The 24,183-nt window shown below is 43.7% G+C and overlaps 1 protein-coding gene across 1 annotated transcript in view; it reads left to right on the forward strand.

The window, feature by feature from the left end:
* The window catches only part of SECISBP2 (SECIS binding protein 2), a 1,593,758-nt gene that overhangs the window by 1,046,759 nt on the left and 522,816 nt on the right, over positions 1 to 24,183 (forward strand). The window contains exon 8 of the mRNA XM_044064311.1: positions 12,052 to 12,208. Within this exon, the coding sequence (XP_043920246.1) occupies positions 12,052 to 12,208 (157 nt within the window). The remainder of the gene's footprint in view (positions 1 to 12,051; positions 12,209 to 24,183) is intronic.

Genomic DNA, 24,183 nt, shown 5'->3' on the forward strand with positions numbered 1-24,183 from the left:
CATTAGACCTATGATTGAGTACAATGCCCCATTCGGAATGTATCTGACCCGACACCTGCAGCAGCTGGAAAGGCCCCAAAAGTTCCTCACCAAAAGGATAAAGGGTCTCAAAATATGTCTTATGCTGCCTGACTGAAAGAACTCCAGCTCTATTCAGTCTCATACCGCTTGCTCAGAGGTGACCTGTGCCTGACATATAAGGCCATGTCAAACCCTGATTTGATGAATATGCTTCACCTCAAAAATCTAGATCCCTCAGAACCACAAGGGTGGGAGACTTAAACCTTGACATGGTTATTAATAGAACGTGCTGGAGGGACAGATTCATCACCCAGAGACTCCTATGCTGTGGAACAAAATCCCGTACATGTGAGGCAGAGCACCTCGCTGGCCTTGTTCAAGAAGAATCTTGACCAATGGATGGGGATCGCATATACCCCAGGGATTACTTCAGTGTCACTGCTTGACAGAGGCACAGCAAAATAATAGGCATAGTTTTATTCAAACTAAAGGGGTGGAAAAATAACTATGGGCTAGGCTTATAAATGCCCTTGGGCAGATAGCCTAGTATGAACCTATGAACCTATGAACATTGCCACAGCCTAGAAACAATAATTACCCTCATTCCCTGCCTGCAACAGGAGTTTCGATGGTGGGCAAAAGCCTGTCACCACAACACGGGACAGCCATTCACCTTACCCACAGTCAGGCAGACATTGACAACAGATGCATCAGATTATGCCTGGGGGGCCCATATGGCAGGAAGATGTATTTAGGGCACATGGTCCACAAGTCAAATGCATCTACATATCAATCACAAAGAGATGCTAGCAGTTCAAAATGCCCTGACAGCCTTCAAGGATCTATTTCATCCGGGACAACTACTGATAAAGACGGACAATACCACAGTCATGTGGTACATAAACAAGCAAGGGGCACACATTCTTACCCCATCTGCAGACTAGCCATGAACTTATGGGACACAGCATTGACTTACCAAGTACATCTGCATGGACAATTCCTGCCAGGAAGGATAAATACTCTGGCAGACGAACTAAGCAGAAACCTAATGGATCCCCACGAGTGGAAATTGGATCCACATGTCCAACATGATAACAAGGAACTGGGGATGTCCGGACATATACCTGTTTGCCTCTCCTCACAATTGCCAACTACAAAGATTCTGCACAAGGACTTATCACAAGCAAGCATGGAAAGTGGATGCTCTATCTTTCAGCTGGAAAAACCTAACAGTATATGCTTTTCCTCCTCTGCCTCTTCTCCCCAAGGTACTCCTCAAGGTCAGACAAGAGAAGCCACAAATGATTCTGATTGCCCCAGACTGGCCCCGCCAGCACTGGTACCCAATCCTAAAGAGCTTGTCTCAATACCCAGCTTGGACACTGCCTCAGATTCCTCACTTATTGACTCAACAAGACAGTCAGATACTGCACTGCCAACTCAGGACCCTAAACATGGCAGCATGGCGGATAATGTAGCCATTCAAGACACACCTCTTTCTAAAGCAGTTATGGATGTTATTTTGGAGGCCAGGAGGCCTAGCACCAGAAAATAATCTTATGCAGAAAAATGGAATAGATTCTGTGCTTGGAACCAGGCACAAGGTATTGATACGATTGTTCCAAATATTCCTCAGATTTTGCAATACTTAACTGAGATGCTGGATAAAGGCCTTTCCTTTTCATCCATTAAAATTCATGCTTCTGCCATTTCAGCTCATTACAATACAGAACCACCTATTTTTTCTCATCCATTACTAAGGCAGCACCTCAGAGGGGCCAAAAACATAAGACCCCCAAGGAGAGCACCAATACCTACATGGGACCTCAACTATGTCTTGGAAAAACTTGTACTGCCTCCCTGTGAGCCAACCTCTGCAGCTGATATAAAATTCTTATCCTGGAAAACAGCTCTGCTCCTAGCAATAACCTCCGCTAGATGAGTTACAGGCACTCATGGCTGTGGAACCTTTTATCATTTTCCATCCTGACAAGGTTTCTCTGAGGACAAACCCCACATTTATGCCTAAGGTAGTGACCAGTGTGGCCCTTAACCAAACAATTCACTTTCCGACTTTTTACCCAAACCCACAGAATAATGGTGAGAGACTTCTGCATTCTTTGGACATTCACAGACAGCTACGCTTCTGCTTGGACAGAACCAAAGCTTTCAGAAGGACTGAACAACTTCTAGTAGCATACGCTGCTGGATCACAAGGAAAGCCTATCTCAAAGCAGACTATTTCAAAGTGGATAGGCCACTGCATTAGTTTCTGCTATTCACAGCATGGCAAATCAGTGCGCAAGGGCATTAGGCCACATTCCACCAGAGCAGCAGCCACTTCAGCAGCCTTCCTCAGAGGAGTAACAACCAAAGACATCTTAGAGGCTGCAACTTGGAGTTCAGTGCATACTTTTACAAAGCTCTATCACTTACCTCTCTATTCTAAATTCAGGGCAGGCTTTGCCACTGCAGTTCTGCAGGGCCTGGTAGCCTCTCTTAATCCTATTTAGCACCCTCCTCCCAACTATAGCTTTGGGATTCAACCCAATTGTAATGACTGCAACAGTGAAACACGATGAACATAGTACAGCTGTGTACCTACCATAAATGTAGATGTTCGAGTGTATTCACTGTTGCAGTCCAGGTTACCCTCCCTCCATCCCCTTTTTCCTTGCTGGAACTTATCTGTACTTCTCTATTCTGTACAACCTATGTGGTGTATTTGCTTGTAGATGAAGGAAAAGTTGTTTTTTGGTTATGCATGCTTTTTGGCATTAGTGAGCCTACCATTTTAGGGGCACCTGACATCTGGGGCAAGCAAAACTGAAGAAAATGGCGTCGGCTGCATCTTTTATACCCCTGGCGCACTGACATCAGGGAGGAGGCTACAGCAACCGACACCGGACCTAGACTTTGGAACTCAGGCCGACTGCGGGTAGCCTGTCAGCAGGATAACCCAATTGTAATGACTGCAACAGTGAATACACTCGAACATCTACTTTTATTGTAGGTACACAACTGTACTTTATTATGCTTTCTGGTGATCAGCATTCTCCAGGAAATAATGTCACTGTACTCCCCCTCTCACCAGGAGAAACACTAGCACTAATCCCAAGATGACTACCGAGAGGCAGAATGTGGGCTCTCCAGTAACTGGTGGTCTTGCAATAGACACTCGAAGGTAAGATGAAAAAAATGGTTTATCCTAAACACTGTAGTGTGCACTAAGCAGTTAGATATGAAAGTGGGTAACTTGTCCAAAAAAATTAAATTTTAGTGGAGAGCCACTATTTTTAAAAGAGCAAGATAGATTGAAAGGGATTGGGCACTTTTGTATTCTGGTAGTGTGGAATACAGTAAGATGGCCAATAAATTTAAATAGTTGAAGGGGAGTGATTTTGCAAAATGATAATTTTGTGCTTACTCACACCAGTCAGTAAAAGCAGAGAGGAAACGAGATATGTGGTCAAATTAACATAAGGGTCAGACAACTAGAAAGACGGTGGTGTGTACGAACACAACAGTAACAGGGTGGGAGAGTGGGCAAAATTTCTGTCTGACTCACAAGAGACAGAGCTGTAGTCTCCAAGTTTTAATATGCAGTTAAAAGCAGAATACAAGTAATACACAATGTACAGAAAACAAATCACAGTATGCATAATAGAAAAAGAAAATAAAGTAATACAAAATACAAGAAATAAAAAGCAAACTAACCTTTCCTCACAGCAAACTGTCACAGAGTCTAGGTGAGCCTTTCGAGTAAAGCTGACTTAACAGCGTTTCCAACCAGAAGTATTTTTATAATTTCCTCTGAACAGATCCCTGCACCTTCATGTTTTTTTTTTTTTTGGGGGGGGGGGGTTTAGAGTCTACGGAGGTGGAACTGGGGGTATAAGTCATAAGCGTGAGTCAAGGTTAGCTGTTAGCTTAGCATTTGATACCATGGTTTGCGCTTTTCAGAGGTACACACACACACACACACACACACACACACACACACACACACACACACACACACACACACACACACACTCCCAGATATGGAAATTTGTTAAGTAAAAGAACTGTGTTGTAATAAAAGCTTTCAAGATGGAGATCCCAACTGTAACCCATGTAGAGAATTTTCTCAAGATTAACTGACAAGATGAATACTTGCACATCTGATCCGATGTCTTTTCTGTCTGGCTCAACGTAAGAGTTATCGGGTCCACTCAGATCATACCTCTTAGTGTAAGAAATCTGGACATAGCCAAAAATAATGAGGGGACAAAGGGCCAAAAAGACAGACAGATTTTAAACATTGCTCTTGCAAACTTAGAAAATTGCTACAATAACAGATGTGTACTTCATTAACATGCATTTTGTGAATAATATGAAGCCTGAAACTTAAATGTCTGCCATTATTTAGTGACTGCAGTCCTCATGGATTTGCCAGAAAACTAATTTTATGCAAAATGGGCCAAAAATATGATGCAAAAATCTGGACAGTCTGTGAAAATCTGTAGAGTTGAGAGTTATGGCTCAGATCTGACCTCAGCACCTTTTTTCTTGCTTTTGGATACCGTGCTCAGGCTCCACCCCTATACACAATCCCATCTTGTCCGTATAATACCTCTGATCTTGTTTGGTGCCTATTTAGTAATGATGTGATCCTGAGGGCTCAGCACTTGTTAGTGAGGTAAGTGGATTTTTTTTTGTATTTGTAGTCATCTTTTGAAAGGTTCTCTTACTAAGATACCCTTTCTAGTGTTTTCTGCTGTTGTAGCTAATTTTTTTATTCTAACATGTTTCTTAGAGTGTTTCAGGATTTTTCTTCCCACCATTTTCTCTCCTAGTCAAAAAAAAAAAAGCTTAGACTTCTCTAATATCTATTGTCCTGTTAGATGTTTGATACTAGTGTTTAGTGATACTATAGATTTATGCCTGTTTTTTTTGGTTTTTCATTGTTAAGCTGTTTACTGTCATGTTGTCTTACAAGGCTTATGGGATTAAAAAGTGTAGCTTCTGTGGGCACAAAATCTCAACACAAGATCTGCAAACCCCATGTTTCTGCTATCTGGGGATTGATCACTTAGATATTGAATTTGAATCCTGTGCTTCCTTACAAGCCAGGGTTTTAAGTGACAGGATTGACAAGTTAGCTCTTAAAGGTCTCCTTGCCCGAGTGGGATATTCGACCTCTTCAGCTTCACCTTCTCCTTCTATGAAGAAGCTAGACAAATCCAAAACCTCTAAAGAGAAGGAGAAAGAGAGAGGTAATGAAAAGGAAAAAGAAAAGCAGAGAGAGAAAACTGTGAAGAGATCCCAGGATCCGTTGTTCCCTTGTGGTCTGTTGCCAAAGACTCTGAGGCACTTAGATCCTACTGCTGGGCAGGAATAAACTCTGATCTGATCTCCGTCTCCATCATGCCATTTTTTACCAGAGCTAGTTCTCCTCGCCATTCCCCTGTATTGTAGGACGTACCGAACCAGTGATCCTCCAGCCCAACTTTGGCAGTTTCTTTGTTTAAGTATTTTTGATCATCAAAGCATTTCAGAAGCCAAAGTTGATAGTATGATGCAGAATGTTCTTAGGACACAAACTGAAATAGGGACCCTCCAAGTAATCCCCCCCGGAGCCCCCAGGTCAAGCCCCAACAGCTTCCTTATTAATTGCTCCTTCTCTGGTCCAGCCATCTTATTCAATGCTCACATTTCTGATTGATGCATATACAAGAGGCCCTTGTCAGGGTAGAGACCTTGGTCAGCTTCGACTTCAACAGTTTCTCTAACCCTTTTCGACTCTGACTTCATTGGATTGCAAAGGTTCTTGAAGCTGACAGGTCGGGACTTGGGTATGGGGGTTGGTGTCAACTCTGAGGTTTTCAGAGCCATCTCTTAAGTTCGGTTCTGGACATATTTGCTGTGATTTCTGCTTTGGAGCTGTGCTGGACACAGGCAGGGACATTCCTTCTTTGATCTCCCCTGGTCCAAAGGTGTCTTCCTTGGTACTGGTCTTGGCTTTAGCTTTTGAAAGGCTTTTCTTTAGGTTGAAAGAGGAGGTATCCTGTACACACTCAGCACCATCCTGACCTCCCTCAGATCCTGTCATTCTTCCTTCTGCTCATCTTATCAGCCAGGGACTGCCAACCTTGGTAAGCCTGGAAGCATCTCTTTTGGTGAGTTCTCTCACTGGTTCTGAACCTTCTCTCAAGCCCCCCACTTTGGAAAGACACAGGGGCAGACTTGTAAAAAAGTCATCATGACTCCTTCCAGGAATCACTCACTGAGGATACCAACTTTGAGGAAGAGGCGCAATCTTCAAGATCCCCCCCTGGAAGACGTCTCTTTTGGTGACATCCTCAAATTGATGAAATATAGAGGGGGTTGGTCCACTGAAGCCCCTTCTATAGAGGAGTTGGTATTTCCTGAGGCTTTTGGAGCTGGCTCATCTACCTCCTGAGCTGTCCTGCCCACGGACAAGCTCATTAACTTGGTCTCGCAATGAGTTTGGAAGGAACCCAATGTGGTGGAGCCAGTTCCCAGGAAACCCAAATAAATGCCTGTATTCCCCAAGACCAGGCACCATTGGATCAAGGGTCTCTGTAAAACACCATGGTGGCTGCAGCAGTCACTAAGAAGGAGCTTTCTGAAAAGAGCACCCCATTCCCTTAACATGGTGTCCAGGGCATTGGACAGGTTTGGAAAACAGACTAGTGGTTCAGCAACATTTGCTCTTCACTCTCTGAACTACCTAACTTATATGACTCATTTCCAGAGTTCCTTCACTAAGGAAAACTCCAAGTCCCTTACAGGTAACTTGCTTGCCAGTATGCAAAAACTTATAGAATCTCAGCTGTCTACCCTTCAGTCACTGTCCAATGTGTTTATGTGACCAATATCCCAGCCCAGGAGGTATCCAGTGCAGCTAATGGCACGTCAAGAGTGCAGACACTGGTATTGCTATTCACTGGCACACCTGGATGCCTCTGTGAGATTTTGTGGAGAGCTTCAAGACTTCCTTTGTCATTGCTCCCTACAGTGGTTCAGCACTCGTTGGACTGAAGGTCAACGGTCTGCTCATCAGAGCTGAGCTGGAGGCCAAGACTCTGCCGTGGGTGTATGTTTTTCCACCTCTCCCCCACTCCCCACCCTCAAGGACTTTTTCCTGGAAGCAGAAGAGTGGAAAGAAACTATAGTTTCATATCCCAGAATTTTGCCCAAGACTTTTCGTGTGATAGAGCCCTCCCAGGGCAGAGTGGGGGAGTAACTTTAATGGACATCTCCCCAGCAGCAGACAGCAAGAATCAAAGACTTTGTGGTCCCTTTACTGAGAAACCCTTTCAGTGCTCCTGAATGGTTGGCTGACTGATGCACACACGCTGAAATAGGTGGGGGCACTTATCTCTTTACCCTCTAGCCATCATTCAAGGTTTGCGGATGCAGAAGGTAATCACAGGAGGTACATTATTCCCTTTACTTTTTCCCCAATGAACAAAAAGAAAAGCTGTGATGTTCCACCCAGTCAGGAAGAATTAACAGCAGCAGTAAAAGTGTCAAATTTGTTAGAAAAGCCAGTCATCCAGGAGCTCCCACCAGAAAAGAAAGGATCCAGGGTTTTTTTAAGATTATTTTTTGAAAAAAAGGCCAGGAGCCTGAGGCCTGTTTTGGACTTCAGTTGACTGAATCAGTTCGTGCAACAGACAGAGTTCCTGATGGTCACAGTCCATTCTCCCTCTTCTGAGGAAAAACAACCAGATGTGCTCAGTAGATCTTCAAGATACCTACTACCAGTCTAGCGAAGCAGTCCAGGAGATTTCTTCATTTTTGTCTGAGAGCCATTCACTTCCAGTTCGGTACACTGAAACTAACTGCATGGTTCTTCCAGTTCCAGTGATAGCCAGAGATGCCTTTTGGTCTCATCACAGCCCTCAGGGTGTTAACCAAATGCATGGAAGTGGTGGCCTGGCCACATACTTAATGTTGCAAGAGTTCCTTGTGTTCCCCTGTCTGGATGACTGGCTCCTCACTGCAACCACCAGGGATCTACTTATCCAATGCAGGGATTTCTTCCTCCATTTCTCTCAACCTTTAGAGGTCGAAATCACTGTAAACCTAAAGCAAAGCCATGTGACACCATCTCAGACAACAGAATTTATAGGATGCCACCTGGACTCGGCACCCCAAGTTGCCAAACTTCCAAGTTTCTCTCACTCTGTCATCAAGTTTCCAAAGTCCTCCTTTCTTCAACTCCCCCAGCAAAGCTAATTCTCCATCTACTGGAATCAATGTCTGCATCCTAGGTATTGTAGAGCTCCTGAAAGAAAAAGTTGGTTGGTCCTCTGATAACAGGCTCTCAGGAGGAATTGATGTTCTTGGAGGCTTTTGGGTCTAGCCTGTCTAAATGAACTCCTAGATCTTGTTTGTCCATGGGTATGAAACAAACTGGATATTGTAGAGCCAGTTCCAAAAAAGTCCAGACAAAATTCTAGCCTCCCTAAGGACTGGGCACAATGTTGCAAGGAAGCCCCAGTCAATGCCATGGTTGTGGCAGCAGCCAGTAGGAAAGAACTGGCAGAACAGAGTTCCTCTGGCCATCCCCCTAACAGAGAGTCTAGGACTTGGGACAGATTTGGTAAGCATGTGTACGTTTCAGAGACATTTATCCTCAGGTCGCTAAATCATTTGGTGCATTTTACGAGGTTATAAAGAGATCTGACCAAAGAGCTTGCCAAATCTCTTTCTGGGTCCACTTCTGCTGAGGATGAAAATCTAATCTCCTTGCAACTGGCCACCATCAGGTCTATTTCTAATGTATCCATGAGGTTGATCTTCCATGCAGCAGAAGGCAACTCACAAGAGGCAGGTTCAGGCAGAGCTATTGAGACATGCCTGGCTGCAACTGTGTGATTTTGTGGATCGCTTTAAGTCCTCGTTCATCAATGTGCCTTCTGATGGCTCTTCCTTGTTCAGCTGCAAAGTAAAAAGGACACACACTCAAGATGTGAGCAAGAAGGGAAAGACCCCGTGTGCTGTGGGTGTTCATTTTTTCAGCCTCTCAAAGATCTTTCTTAAGGAATCAACGAGGTGGGAAAATGTTGTTTTGAAAATCCAAGGGTCCTTTTCAGAACTCACATGGAGGTAGTTCCCCTTGAGGCAGAGGGGGAACTGAAATAGAATATGCCGCCTCCATGGCTGAGGTGGCCCACAGAAACAGGGCTTCAGGTATTGCTTTTTGGATAAGTCCCATCAGTGCTCCTGAAGGGAGGCCCAAATATTTTTCTCTGGAGGCAGTTGGAGGTCATTTATCTCTGCACAAGAGAGCCTGGCTATCAATAAAGAAAGATTCCTGAGTGCAGAGAATCATATCCAGATGTTATACTGTACCATTTTTCTAGCTTCCCCAACAAAAATGAAAAGTATCCTCAATGTTCCACCCATCAGAGGGAAGCAGCGGCACTACAGATTAAAGCTGCTAGGAAAAAGTCATCCAAGAGGTTTCCCCCAGATCAGAGAAGATCCAGAACCTATTCAAGATTGTTCTTGGTGTTAAAAAAGATAGGAAACTGGAGAGCAGTTCTGGATCTCAGCAAACAAAATCAGTTTGCACAATATTCAAGGTTTTGGATGGTCACAGTTCAGTTTGTTTTTACCGCAAAAGGACGATTGGATGTGCTCGGTAGATCTTTAGGATGCATACTATAACATAAAAATAAACAGATGCTCTAGAAGATATCTGCTCTTCTGGCTGGGAGCCAGTCATTACTAGTTCTAAGCACTGCCCTTTAGTCAAACCACAGCCCTCAGTGTTCACTAAATGCATGGCAATGGCAGGAGCTCACTTGAGACTGCTGGAATTCAGAATTTTCCATACCTAGACAACTAGCTCCTAACTGCCCCAACCAGGCATTGACTCCTACAGGCAAGGGATTACTTTCTCCAGTTGTTTATCCACCTAAGCATCACATATCAATTACAGCAAATCACACTCGCACCTACTCAGTCTGAAGTTCATTGGTGTTCATCTGAACGCGTTCAGTTAGATAGCCTGTCTTTTCTTTACTCAAATTCAGACACTGAGATCTCAAGTCAAGAAAGTAATACAAAATACTTCTCTTCCAGCTTGATTAATCTATAAGCCTTGGGATCCATGACAGGGCTGTCACCATTGTCCCTCTGGCCAGGTTTCACTTGCTAATGCTTCAGTGGACACTTTCAATATCAATCAACTGCCCCAGTGAAGATAAGTCACACAGGCATGCACAAGATATCTTCTTTAGATTAATTTAAACGAGCTCTCCTTAGGCTGTCCATTTGTTCTTTCCCTACCCTCAAACATGGTGACCACGGATGCCTCCTGGCTGGGGTGGAGGCACACTACTTGGAGAAGGACAGTCAAAGGTACATGGTCCGCAAGAGGCCAAGATGCATATCAGTGCTTGGAAATGAGAACAGTCCTCCTAGTGTTGCAGGCCTTTCAAGACACTCTCCCATCTAGGGCAGTTGCCATTCAGAAGGGCAACATGTCATGGTTTGGTACATCAACAAACAGGGAGGAGCAAGATCTTATCCACTTTGTCAAGAAGCAATGAGAGTGTGGCAATGGGTAATCTCTTCCGGTCACTTTCTGATAACACACATTCCAGGGAAATCCACTGCGACAGCAGACAAACTAAGCAGGTCCATTCTGATGCCTCACAAGTAGTCTCACTATGTCAAAGTGGCAGAGAGGATTTTCCATTGATAGGGCCAGCCATGCTGTGATCTGCTTACTTCTCCCCTCAACAACAAATGCAGCAGGTTTTTTGCTCTGATCCCTCCAGTGGAAGAGTCACTGAGAGATACTGTAGTCCACAATTGGCCCTATGGTCTCCTTTGTTTATCCACCGTTACCTCTCATTCCCAAATGTCTACAGAAAGCATTCCGGTTGAAGATGGTACTTGTGCTGTGGCTACTGTCTACTGTTCACACCTTTGTCTCTTATTATAAGATGGACATGTAATCTAGCTCCTTTGATTCTACTATTCTTCAGAATATCCTTCCATGAGTCAACCAGGGTTTATCAGTAGCTGGGAATCTGTTCCATCCATTGAGTTGGATGGAAAAAGAAAAGACAACATCAGATACGGAAGTTATGCATGTATCATAACACTAGATCCATGTCGGGCTCTTCAGTCCAGCTCAACCTTTCCTTCCCCCTCATCATGTAATGGCCCTCAGCTGATTGAATGGACTTATCCAGGGTCTTGTCATGTATTCAGCCTGGAGCTGACATCTAACCCTGATCATGATTGATATCCTATTCAGAAATGTTTTGTGTACCTCTTAGATGTATATAGATACAAGCAGGCAGACTCTATATGTGGTATTGTAGGGACAAGAATGAATTATGGGTAGGGAAGGAGCCTGAGCCCTGGATCCAAGAGCTTAAAGAAAGGTGCCAAAATTGAATCTGATCGGATCCAATAATCCATCCTTTGAACTGGACTGAAGAAGACAACACAAATGTAGTGTTATGGTGAGTACACAACTTCCATTTATTTTTTGCATATAATGTTTTTCAGGTTTGATTGTGATTTGACTCCTTGAAGGTTTGCTAGCCGAGGAACTAGAGTGCAATAAATTTCTCTGTTTTATCTGTGGCTGTTTCAGTTGATTATGATAATGGACTGCTGTTATCTCTGTTGGTGTACATGTCCTGTGACTTTCATTTCCTTTTAATGGAAAATTGGTTGCACCATTTTATTGCTATCACATGAGCTTGTTCATGTTTATAATTTACTGTAGTGAGCTTGTTCATGTTTATAATTTACTGTAGTGAAATCCAAAAGCGGTTTTAGAAAATCATGACTTGAACATGTGTTCTTAAGAACATTTTTGGTCCTCATGTATTAAAACTCATAGTGGGCCTGTTTAGGCTAGCTTTGATAAGTTGAATGAGTTACAATAGTACCCATTTAGTGCATTGTCCTGCAGATGTTAACCAGACTTTACAAAGGAACTCTAGGTTTGTATGTGTACATCCTGAATTTCAGTTTGCTTTGCAGATCATATTAAAAGAGAGAGAAGAAAGAAAACAGAAACGCTTGCTGGCAGAGAAAAGAGTGCCTTTATCAGATAGTGAAAACATTAACTTAAATAGCCAACAAGAGCAGCGCAAATCATCAGAAGACACAGTTTCTGCTGAAGATTCAAGCATAAAAGGTATTGCATAAAGCTTGTCGATGCTGTGTTCATTGTCTGCAGTACTGGTATTTTCACCCACTCCTACAGTTTAACTCAACCTTTAGTTTTCTCCCTAGAGTAATGTTCTAGCATTGCTTTGGTACTGGAAACCTTGGTCTTTTAGAAAAGCTTTCATTTCCTTGATTTGTAGTCAAAGGAGGGGTAAGCACATCCACTTTTTTAAGCTTAATTTTCACATACTTTGGCAGAGGAATTTGTCTCCATATACATGACATCACAAAAATAAAGAATAAATGCCCTGTAACATGACCAACAACCAGAATTCAAAATCCACAGGACACCAGGAGCGTATGGAGTAATCATTAAAATAGTGATGTTAAACAAACTTCGCCGGTTAAAAAACTAACCATAAACTTTATTAACGCTTAACTAAATTTACTGCATTTTCATCCAGTGCATAGGACTTCATCAGATGTTAACACACACTGTATCTTGTTAACTAGTCTCATCTCATCAATGAAATAACCTAATTAATATGTAATTATTGACAGTCAATATATTAACAAACCTTTAAATATGAAATCCCACTTAAAAGAAAAGTATGCACAATAATATCTGTGTTCAACATTTAAAGTTTTAATAGTCTAAGGTAATTATCAAAATGAGTACCACAAACTGGGATTAACCCTTAAAAAATAATTAATTTACTAAAATTCCTCATTATTGAATATTGCCATAAGCTAAATATATAAAATTAATACAATACTGCCATCTGGTGGCCTTACCATTTAACCTAGTACGAAAAGATGAGACTATTTAACTGTGGAGATGCAGTACATGTTAATATCTGATGAATTCCTATGCACTGGATGAAAACGAAGTGAATTCAGTTAAGCGTTAATAAAGTTTATGGTTTATTTAACTGGTGAAATTTGTTTAACATCACTGTTTTAGTGATTGCTCCATACGCTCCTGGTGACCTGTGGTTTTTGAATTCATATACATGACATACTACATAAATAGTGAACTCTGTAGATATGATATCTCTTCTTTCCATTTTTCAACATGTGGGTCTTTAGATCCATCCTTGGATCGGAGTTCAGCAACTCTAGACTTTGGATCCAAAGCTCAGGCCCTTACCCATAATCTCATCCTATCTCTGACATTAGCTGTGGAGGACTTTACAAGATCTCTGATTTGTTTGCAATCCCTTTTTAGATTAAACAAACAAATTGGAGATCTTGTCAAGCCCTTCAAAGCTAATTACAAAGCAAAAATAGTCTCCCTAGCTAAGGATAATCACAAGGCATTCTTTAGCTACATCTGAAGTGTAAAAGGGAATACCCAGCTATGTGCTGAACTGGTTGTGGATGGCACCACCCATACTCAACCGGAGGTAGTCGCTGATCTGCCAGCTGACTGATTTGGAGAAAACTTCACCTCCTCCCCCACAGCCTTCCCCAAAGTATACCTGACACCATTCCTCAGCCTATTATCTCTAGAGACCAGGGAATCTTGGTGCTCTCCAAGGCCAAAATCACTGCATCAGTGGGACCAGGCAACATTTCAAGTTGCCTTTTAAACAACTTAAAGCATGTTCTAGCAGAGCTACTTGGACCCCTGTTTAACCACAGCCTGAGAACTGGCTATGTTCTGGCACAGTGGAGGACAACACTAGTAATCCCTCTGCACAATGGGAGACCATCAGCCGACCCTGAGAATTATAGGCCCATAAGCTTGACCAGCCTCATCTGCAAGGCCATGGAAAGAATAATTATGGACTTTTTTAACAAGGACATATGTAATGTCCAAACTCTGGACCCAACCAGTTCGGATTCATTAAAGGTAGATCATGTGTGTTAAAACATGGTTAACTTCTTTGAGAAAGTCACTAAGGCTCTGGACGAGAGAAAGACTGTGCATACCACCTATATTGACCTAGCCAAGGCATTTTACACAACCCCCCCCCCTCGGGTATTATAGAGAAACACTTCCAATTGGGAATTAATCCCTACATTACTAGATGGGTAGCCAACTGGCTCAACAACAGGACACATACTGTCAAAGTGGATGACTTCATCTCTAGCAAATGATCAGTCACCAGTGGCTTACCATAGGGCTCTGTGTTGGGCCCCTTACTGTTTGGAATTTGGAGTTGGTCTGTTTAATTAGGGGGTGGGGGGGCACAGTCCCTCACATGGTTGTATTTGGTTGAGCTACATTTAGGTCCTTTGGGTTCCGGGGCAAGTATTTGTTTGCCCTTTAAGTATTCAGAGGATCGTGGAAGTGAATTTTGCTGAATACGTGTTGACGGAGCGGTGTTAAATGTTAAGGTTTTTCAACAGTGTAATATAGACCTGCTATTCTTGTAGGGGCTCCTAGGCCTGTTAGCTTAGTAACCTCCTATGAACATTTACCTCGGATCTCATTTGCCATTTGTTTGTACAGATGTGGTCCCCTTTGCCCAGGCTCACCTCAGGTACATACACATACAGACACTGTTGCTAATTATCTTTTGTCTGTCAATAATCTTTTTTGCTCTCCTTACACACACACAAAAAAAAGTTTTACTTGTGCTTTTTTCTGATTGGCGGTAGTGTGAAGATTTGGAGGTTTCTTCATCAGAGCTTTTTGGTTTCTTAAGATAACTTTTCAGTATTGTTATTGCACTTGATTCTGTTTTTGTAGTTTGAACCTTTCTCTACAAGGTGGAGAAACCCTCTGGTTTCAAAAAATGTTTGGCCTAGGGCCACAAGATCCCTAATTCGGATGCTCATACAAAACGTGTGTATTGTCTTCGTACAGCTCACTTAGATGTAGATTGCTTGATTTTCACAGCCTTTGGCCAGAGAGAGTTTACTGAATACTGGAACAAGTTGGTTCTGAAGGGGCTTCTCCTTCCCCCCTCAGAAGACTCATCTCGACCTTTTTCTTCTTCTTCTGGAGCCTCTCTACTAAGAAGCCTTTTAACAGACACGAGGGGAGAAAAGTAGAGAAAAATCCAAGGAGAAAGAATCTAAAAAGCGTTCCCTTGACCACGCTTCCTCTTCAGTCTTCTTTGGCTCCAGCTCCAAAACCTACAAGGCCATCTGATTAGAAACTTCTACCAAATCAAATTACTACTCCACTTCTGCTGGAGCCTAGGTTTTCCCCGGAGACGGTCTTTCCTAGATTGTTCTTTCCCTTCCTGTAAGAAAGTCCAGTGCATTGCTACTCCAGATCTCCTTCACTTCCTTGTCCATCAGAACAGTCTGCTCTGCCAGATGTCTTTCAGAACCGGACATGGATAGGATGATGAGGAAGATCCTCAGGACCCAAATTCAGTTGGGAGCTCTCCAGGCTTCAGCACCTGTCAGACCGGTGATCTTTTGTCCTTCCCCTGTTCCTGTGGTCACTCCTACCCTGACCTACCCTCCATGTTCGGTTCATAGATGTTTACTAGGCTAATGACCACAAGGGCCTTTTTAAGCCTAGCCATGCATCCCAAATCTCTGACTAGTTCTGATACCCTTGATAAGTTTAAGCATGAGCCTGGGAGATGAACCATTTACAGGTTACCTGTTTGTATCAGGGTCATAGGTGCCAAACCAGGGATGAATTTCTGCATTCCCATCCAGTTGTCCAAGCTGCATTTGAATTGGATTACGGAAGAACTCTGCTTTGCATGGATGTGGAGCCAGTTCCATAGATGGGGTAGTCTCTGGGATGTATACCTATCTCTCCAGCAGGTCCTATTTATATCACAGGCAAGATTTAAGTCTTTAGAATGGGTAATTCTGGTACTGTTTGTTTTGCGGATATGCAGGAGGTCCATCATAGTGGGGTCTAACAATGTCCTGTATGCCAGGCATAGATCTCCCCTTGAAATCCTGTAGGAGACAGAATACAGGGATAGGACCTTGAGGCGGTCTGCATAGGACATATTACTTATGCCCTGTATTCTTTTAGTGAGGAACCTTTGTGGACATTCCAGTTGTTGGATATGTCTGGTTAGGTACATATCAAAGGGGACATTGTACTCAATGATAGGTCTAATGAATGCCGAATACAGTGGAACAGTGACGACTTTGGACTTAGATTCCATATCTTTGCTTATAAGTTGTGCAACATAGAATGATTTCCTCACCACTGTTAGACACGTGATGATCAAAGGCTCGATTACTATCTATGTGTGTCCCTACATCCCTGACTACTGGATCAACTCTAAGGGGTGTGTTGTCACTATAATAGTTACCAGGGGTGGATGACTTCCCAAAGGATACTATTATGCTTTTCTTGGCATTTAGTTTTAATCCATGACTCTGACACTAGTTGTTTTTCTGTGTCGGCCCCTCCTGGATAATATTTGCGTCAGTGTGAGATTCAGTGACCGCTCCTAATTTGCAGTCATCTGCAAATTTAGTCAGCCAGAGACCACTGACATTGGCCTTGACTTCTGAGAAGTAAATGGCAAAAGGCAGCATCCAAGGATTGATCCGTGAGGGACTCCACTTATGGTTGGCCTCTTTGTAGAGGTGGACTCCCCAATTCTAACTTCCTGGGTCCTGTCTGTGAGCCAGTTGGCTATCCACTGGGTGACATACGAGTTTGTACCTAACCTCTTGAGTTTGTCAACAATGCTCGAGTGGGGTATTGTGTCAAATGTCTTGGCCAGGTCAAGGTAGGCATTGTCAACAATTTTGTCCTCATCCATTGCTTTGGTGACCTTCTCAAAGAAGTCCACCAGGTTGAGTAGGCATGATCTGACTTTTACGAAAACAAACTGGGTTAAGTCCAATATATGGAGGTTTACTATGTCTCTGTTGATCATCTCCATGATCATTCTTTCCATAGCTTTGCATATAAGACTAGTGAGACTTATGGGTCTGTAGTTTCCAGGGTCTGTAGATGACCCACCTTTGTGCAGAGGGATTACTGTTGCCTTTCTCCATTCATGAGACATGAAGCCTGTTTGGACGCTGCAGTTAAATAGTAATTCCAGAGGCCCTGATAGGTAATGTTTCATGCTATTTAGAAGGGATCCTGGGATACTGTCTGGGTCCATTGATGCAGTGTTCTTGGTCTTAAGAGCCAGCATTAAGGACCTGTTCCCTAGTGTAGTAGGGGGAGTTATACTTGATGATTTTTTCCTGAGGGAAGGTTGAGGGGAGGAGTAAAGTTGGAGCTGAATTTATCAGTCAGGAGGTTTGTTATATCTTCTGGCTCAGTATAGGTGGCTCCATTTACAATGAGCTCTACACACAATTGTGTATTGCCTTTGAGGTTGTGGACATAGCCAAAGAATACTTTGTGGTTGTCCTTGGCCTGGGAGGTCAAACGTACCGCAAATTTGGCTTTGGTCGACTTTATTTGTTCTCTGAACTGTTTTAGTTTAATGAGAGTGCCTTTATCCTGTTGGGTGCTACACCTCCTAATTTTTGTCATGATTTTCATTGTCCTGTTATACATCTGATTGATGTTGTGATTCCATGAGGGTGGCATATTTTTTTATTAGTTCTGTACTACTTCTGATGGGTACAGCTGCCTCTATACAGCTGTTAACATGCTTGTACAGGGTTTCTGTGAACAGTTCTGCATAGGCAGAAGTGTTCTCAGGGTTTATAGGGGCTTGAAATTTTGCTAGGTTCTCACTTAATAGCAAGAGGTTAACCCTAGAATAGTTCCTGAATATTCCCATTTTAGCTGGGGAGGGGTCCAGGTTTTATTTTTACTTCAACGGAGACCATTATGTGGTCTAACCTTACCAGGGAAGGCATTACAGTAGGGGGTGTGCAGCACTCTCTCATATTAGTGAGGACCAGATCCAGTATGGTTACACTCCTAGTTGGTGTATTGACTATCGGATCCTGGGAGTTTATGTTCACAAAATCCAAGAATCTCTGTGCATGTACGTTTGATGTCGTATAGGATTCCCAGTTAAAGGTGGGGTAATTAAAGTCACCCATAAATATGTTTTTTAGTTAGATGGGTAGTATTTCTAATAAGTTTAAATACATGGTATGGGTTTCCTGGGTCATAGAGGGGGGACCTATAGCTTGCAAGGAATTGGTATTGGATTTTACCTATGGTGATTTGAGCATGGAGCAGCTCAAGTTCATTGTCCTGTTTGACCAACCTTGAAGTATATTTATTTTTGATGTAAATAGAGACACCTCCACCTTTAGTCCCTGTCTGTGAAGTAGCTTGTCTAAATGTGTGGAAGGCATTATAACCCTACACTATTGGTGTGCTGCCCGCGGCTTCAAACCACGCCTTTGAGACTGCACAGACATCAGTATTCTGTAGGGTAAAGAGAGCTTTCAGGGAGTGGAGTTTTTTGTTTAGGCTCCTAGCACTTAGCAGTAATACCTTTAGATTTTCTTGGTTTTGATTTGCTATGTCAGAAGTACTTTCAGTTTGGCATTGCCTTAAGGCACTATGGGGGAAGACAATGTTTAATATTCGAAAGCCTAAAGATGAGAGGTGCAGTCCATCCCTAGCAAAGAAGCGTGGTCTGTTGACCATCTCCTTCCATGCTGACAAATATTGCACCCCCTTAGAATGACACCAGAAACTAAGCCAATTATTAAAGTCAGTCATCTTTTGTTCGTATTGTGGCATCATCCTTGGGGAAGGTAAACTGCTGCTCAGTGTTAGGCTCATACCAGCCTGATTCACACTATCTGAAAGCTCTGTGATGTCTCTCTTCATATAGTCTAGGGAGGTATGTCTCAGGACATTTACTCCCACATGGACTGTGACTGAGTTATATTGGTAATTGTGATCCAATGACCTGAGTGCATGTGTAAAGAGGTGGATCCTAGCCCCTAATAAGCAGCTGACTGTAACTTTCTCCTTACTCAGCCTGGTGAGAAGGACATCAGTGTGTCTCAAATTGGTGACTCCAATGACTAGAATGTTGGGTTGTGTGGTGACTTGCCATATGGGCCTTGAGGTAGAGGCTCCATGACATGTAGTTCTATGTGTTGATGTGGGTATTGTTTTGAAAGAGTGCATTTGGGGTGGCTGAGGGTATTTCTTATGTGTACTTTGTCTAGGAGGTCTTTGTGGTTTAGGAAGGCTACATGTTAGTGGCTCAGTATATGTGTGTCTATGTGTCTGCTTTAAATTGTGCGTGATGGGTGCAGCATGTGTGCTACTGACAACCTTATTGACATTAGGAGTACTTTTATGTGAGAGCTTTGCCTCCAGTGACATTGTGTAAATACATCTCTCTATTACCATATCGGTTTGTTTGAGAATTAACTGGTTGTCAGTAAACATGAGGCAATTTCCACATTGCCTCAGGATGCCCATATCCACCAACCTGATAACAGAGACAGTAGGAAAGTTCATATCCATGGCAACAGACCCTTTTTATTGATTAGACTGTTGGAGTGAGAATATCAGTCACTGTCGGGAGTATCTGGTTTGCAACCATGTGGACAGTGCTCGTCACTGCTAACTACTTGTGCTGTGTGCAACTAGATGTTGGAGAAATTTCAGTTGTGGTTTTGCAGGACAAATGTCACTCAAGGTGTCTGAGTCTGTGCAGAGCACTGCCAAACACTTGAGAGGAAACTAATACGTAGACCCTGAAAATTTAAGGATGAAATATATAGGCAGATATTCTGAAGTTAGAAAAAAATCAAGCAGTACTTACTGAAAACAAAGAATTAGAGTGTCAAGAATGATGAAAAGAGGGGAGTTGCATGAATGGCTGCTGCCTGGCTACTACTGATGCTGGTCTCACCACAGGTTCACTCTGTTGGGATGCAATACTCCTTTGCTTCTTCTCTCATCAGAAGCAAAATGTTAGCACCAATCCCAAGATGAGAAGCAGGCAACAGCCTGTTTGGTAATCCACACTGTTGTCCCAGATGATGTAAAGGTCTGTAGCCTTGTAGCTTTTTTCTGTTAGAAGCCTGGAATAGCAACCAGACCAATCGGGTACATTAAGCACAGGCACTCGCTCTCCAATCAGAAAGAGTCAGGAATCAATGCACTCTGCTTCTACTCTCACCAGGATCAGAATATAAGCACAGATTCCAAGCTGTCACCCTTAAAGCAGTTATTAGGCTTTCTAGTGATCACAGTCTCCAGGAAATAATGTCACTGTACTCCTCATCTCACCAGGAGAAACAGAAGCACTAATCCAAAGATGACTACTGAGAGGCAGAATGTGGGCTGTCCAATAACTGGTGGGCTTGCAATAGATGCTTAAAAGTAAGATGAAAAAATGGTTTATCCTAAACACTACAGTGTGCACTAAGCAGTTAGATATGAAAGTGGGTAACCTGTGTAAAAAGTTAAGATCTGATGTTGTTAATTGTCTTTCCATTCATCACTGATGGGTTCGGTTCCTAGCCCTTGGAACCAAATCGGCCTAATACCAAGCTCGCACCAGCCATAAACTCTCGAGCTAAGCTTGTACCCATAGTGCCCTTCTACCTACTACCCCAGATCTTATTTGTCGCATAGCCATAAAACCGCGTCCAAGCCAAGCTCTCAGCTAAGTGTAAACTTTTGATATTTTTTCTGGATATTGTGTCTACCTTTTCTTCCTTGTTGGTATTTTTGATATTTCTCTAACTTTGATGCGATATAGCTATAGACCCTTTTACCCTTCTGTGTCTACTGGTAAATTTCAGTACCATTGGTGGTACTGCCTTTCTCCCTACCCTTGTGGTATTTCTTAAATACCATCACTGGTATTTCTTTTTCTTTTTCCTTTTTCACCCTATCTTTGGTATCTATGTAGATATAAATTTAGAAGAACTATCTGCCTTAGTTTCCTATCTGCCTTGTTGGGTGTATATATGTATTTGCTCATGATGTCTGATAAAAAAGGCACGTCGGGGTTTTGTACTTCTTGTAAGGGAAAACTGCCTAACAGTGATTCCCACGATGACTGTGTTTATTGTCTGGGGGTGCTCCATCTTTCGGTGCAAACCCCTTGTGTGATTTGCCAAAGTTTTATTCAGCGCACTTTGAATGAGTGCAAAAACAAACTGACGCTGAAGGGCCTCCTTAAGTTGCCCTTTTTAGAGGCCCTTTCTGCGACGGAGATCTCATCCCCTCCAACTAAAGAAAAGGTCCCACGCTGTCCTTTCTTCACCCTCGGGTGAGCAGAGCAAGTCTGTAAAGTCTAAAGTACCAAAATTGTCTTCGGAGCATAAGTCCGCCTCATCGGCACTGACCTCTTCTGCTCCGACTACGACTGGTCCTTTACCGGTGCCTGCTTCGACTCCAATACTATCTACAGCACCAGTTACTGATTTACCAAAGGTTACTACAGCTAGGGCACCAAGTGCAACCTCTGCACAGTGCACACCTTTGATGCCTACCTGTGCGATTCCATTTACTACTGAACCTTCTGTGTCAGCTCCAAGTGCCCTTCTGGCTCCGAGTCCTTTCATGGTCCTGATAATAACAATTTTAATGCCACTTCTTCCTGTCTCCAAACTTGAGACATCGGTGCCGACCATGAACCCAATACTCTGCATAAACAGATCGTTTTCCAGGGCAAGTATATAGTCCGTTCCTAGAACGACCTGATTCCCCGTCGGAAGTATCCGCTAGATCCACCGGGAGCCTTTCCGAGTTTGATGTGGTGCATCTTGTGGATCAGCTGTTGACAGCCAGGGGGATACCCACTCCATCTAGGAACCATCCACCTGCAGGAACTGGGTTGGTTTCTCCACAGACTCCATCCTACTCTCCTCCTTTGACTATACCGGTTCCAAAGTCTTTTGCGCCAACATCATTTTCGGAACCCGTCATCTCGGCGCTTGTAGTGGATCTCACTGGGACTCTGGGACTGTCCCTTTGGCCTTTGGTCCCTTCTGAACCGAGCATTCCTCAACTCCGTGATTGGGCTGTGGGCTCTTTGGCTCGGGTTATGGTTCCGAGTGCATCTATGGTTCTGTCCACAGTGCTGGGAGCTCTGTCTGCACCAGTCTTACTTGAGTCTCCACCCAAAGGAGCAGGTTCGGCAGAGCGGGGTGTGACCCTATTTCTGTGGTTGTCTTTCTCAGTTCTGGGCTGCCATCCCTCTTCGGGCAGACCTACTTTCGCTTCTGGAAGCATTCCGCCTATGTCAGAACCCCAGACCTCTTGTTCCCCTGAGCTACAACTGACACAAGCCACCGCCCTGGGACACTGGGCAGGAAAGTCGCAGGAGACCCTGTTAGAGGGCACCCCCTCTTCCGAGTCCTCCTCAGAGGCCTCCGTTGAGGAACCCCCATGGAAGAGATCGTGCAAGAGGAAGCACATAGACTCCCCTGAAGAGTCTCCGACAGAGGACACGGATTTCGATGATGGTGAAGGGTCACCACGGTCACCCCCTGATGATGTCTCCTGTGGGGACATCTGTGAAATGTTGAAACAGAAGGGTGATTGGAAGCTCCACTAACCCTTCTTCTGAGGAGTCCATGTTTATGCAGGCTTTCCATGTTCGGCCATCTACCTCTTGGGTGACCTCGCCTGTAGACGAGATGGTACAACTCATGGTGCAGCGTGCCTGGAAGAATCCTGATTCTGTTGTCGATCCCACGGAGCCTGACAAGATACTGTCAACCCCCCCCCCCCGAGGAAAACCCACATTGGTCAAGAAGTTTGCCAGTTGATGCTATGGTGGTGGTGGCGGCCACGAAAAAGGATCTCGCCGAAAAGTCATACTGTTCATCTGCCCAACAGAGTCCCAGGCTGTGGACAGATTAGGAAAGCGAGTTTTTGCTTCAGCAACTTTTGCCATATGGTCTCTGAATTACTTGGCACATTTTACAGAGCTCCAAAGAGACTTGGATTCTGAACTCTATGCAACGCTCGCAGGACAGGTGTCTGACGCGGTAAGAGACAAAGTTGCCTCGCAGCTCGCAACCCTGGAATCAATCTCCAATTCGTCCATGAGGTTGCTCTTACATGCAATTGAAGAGACTGCTAGAGTGGCGGGTTCAGGCATAGTTATGAGACGCCATGCCTGAATGCGCCTCTGTGACTTCGCAGACCCTTTCAAGTCTTCCTTCCTGAATGCTCCAATCGAAGCATCTTCCCTTTTTGGCCCCAAATGAAAAACACACTCACCAGGTGTGAGAAGGACGGTAAGACCCTGTCTGCCGTAGGTCTACGGTTTTCCAAGACACAACGTTCCTTTTCCAGGAACCAGAGGAGCGGGAAAATGTGGATCAAAAAATCTCTGGGTCCTTTCCATGCCACATGTGGAGATGATACCCCAGGGGCAGAGGGGTTAACAATTCTGGAAGATGCCCCTACCGAGGCAGAGGGGGTCCGCGTAATCAGAGACCCAGGGATTCTTTCTCTGGGCAGCCTTACCAGTGCTCTTGAAGAGCAGCCCGATTGTTGCTTTCCTCTGGAAGCAGTCTGGGGACATTTCTCTCTGGACCCCTCATCTCTCTTCAGTTATGCAAAACCTTTCTTAAAGGGATCTCACACATTAGGCCTCCAATCAGACAGTCAAAGCAGAGAAAAAATGAGATATATGGTCAGATTAACATAAGGGGCAGGCAACTAGAAAGACAGTGGTGTTTAAAAACACAACAGTAACAGGGTGGGAAAAATGTCTGTAACTTACAAGAGACAGAGCTGTGGTCTCTTTTCAAGTTTTAATATGCAATTAAAAGCAGAATACAAGTAAAACACAGTGTAAAGAAAAATTACAGTATACAAAACAGAAAAAGGCAATAAAGTAATACAAAATACAAAAAAAATAAAAAGCAAACTGACCTTCCCTTCACAGCAAACTGTTGCAGAGTCTGGGTGAGACTTTCCAGTAAACTGGATCTGTGGATCTGGGTTTCTCCCAAGGGTTGTCCTCGTTGGGTCTGAAGACCTGGTTATCTTTCACTCCGGTGGCATCTCTGATCTGATCAGCTCCAAGCATGTCTGATCTAGAAGGATTTCAGAGCCAAAACATTGGTGCTGGGTCCAGGGGTAGGGGATTGGCTTTGAAGTATTTGGAGGCATGTCTTCCTCCCAGAGATTTTGCACTAGAT

Source organism: Protopterus annectens, chromosome 2.part2, assembly GCF_019279795.1.
Source record: "Protopterus annectens isolate FY-2018-M chromosome 2.part2, PAN1.0, whole genome shotgun sequence".
In the NCBI taxonomy this organism is placed as follows: Eukaryota; Metazoa; Chordata; order Ceratodontiformes; family Protopteridae; genus Protopterus; species Protopterus annectens.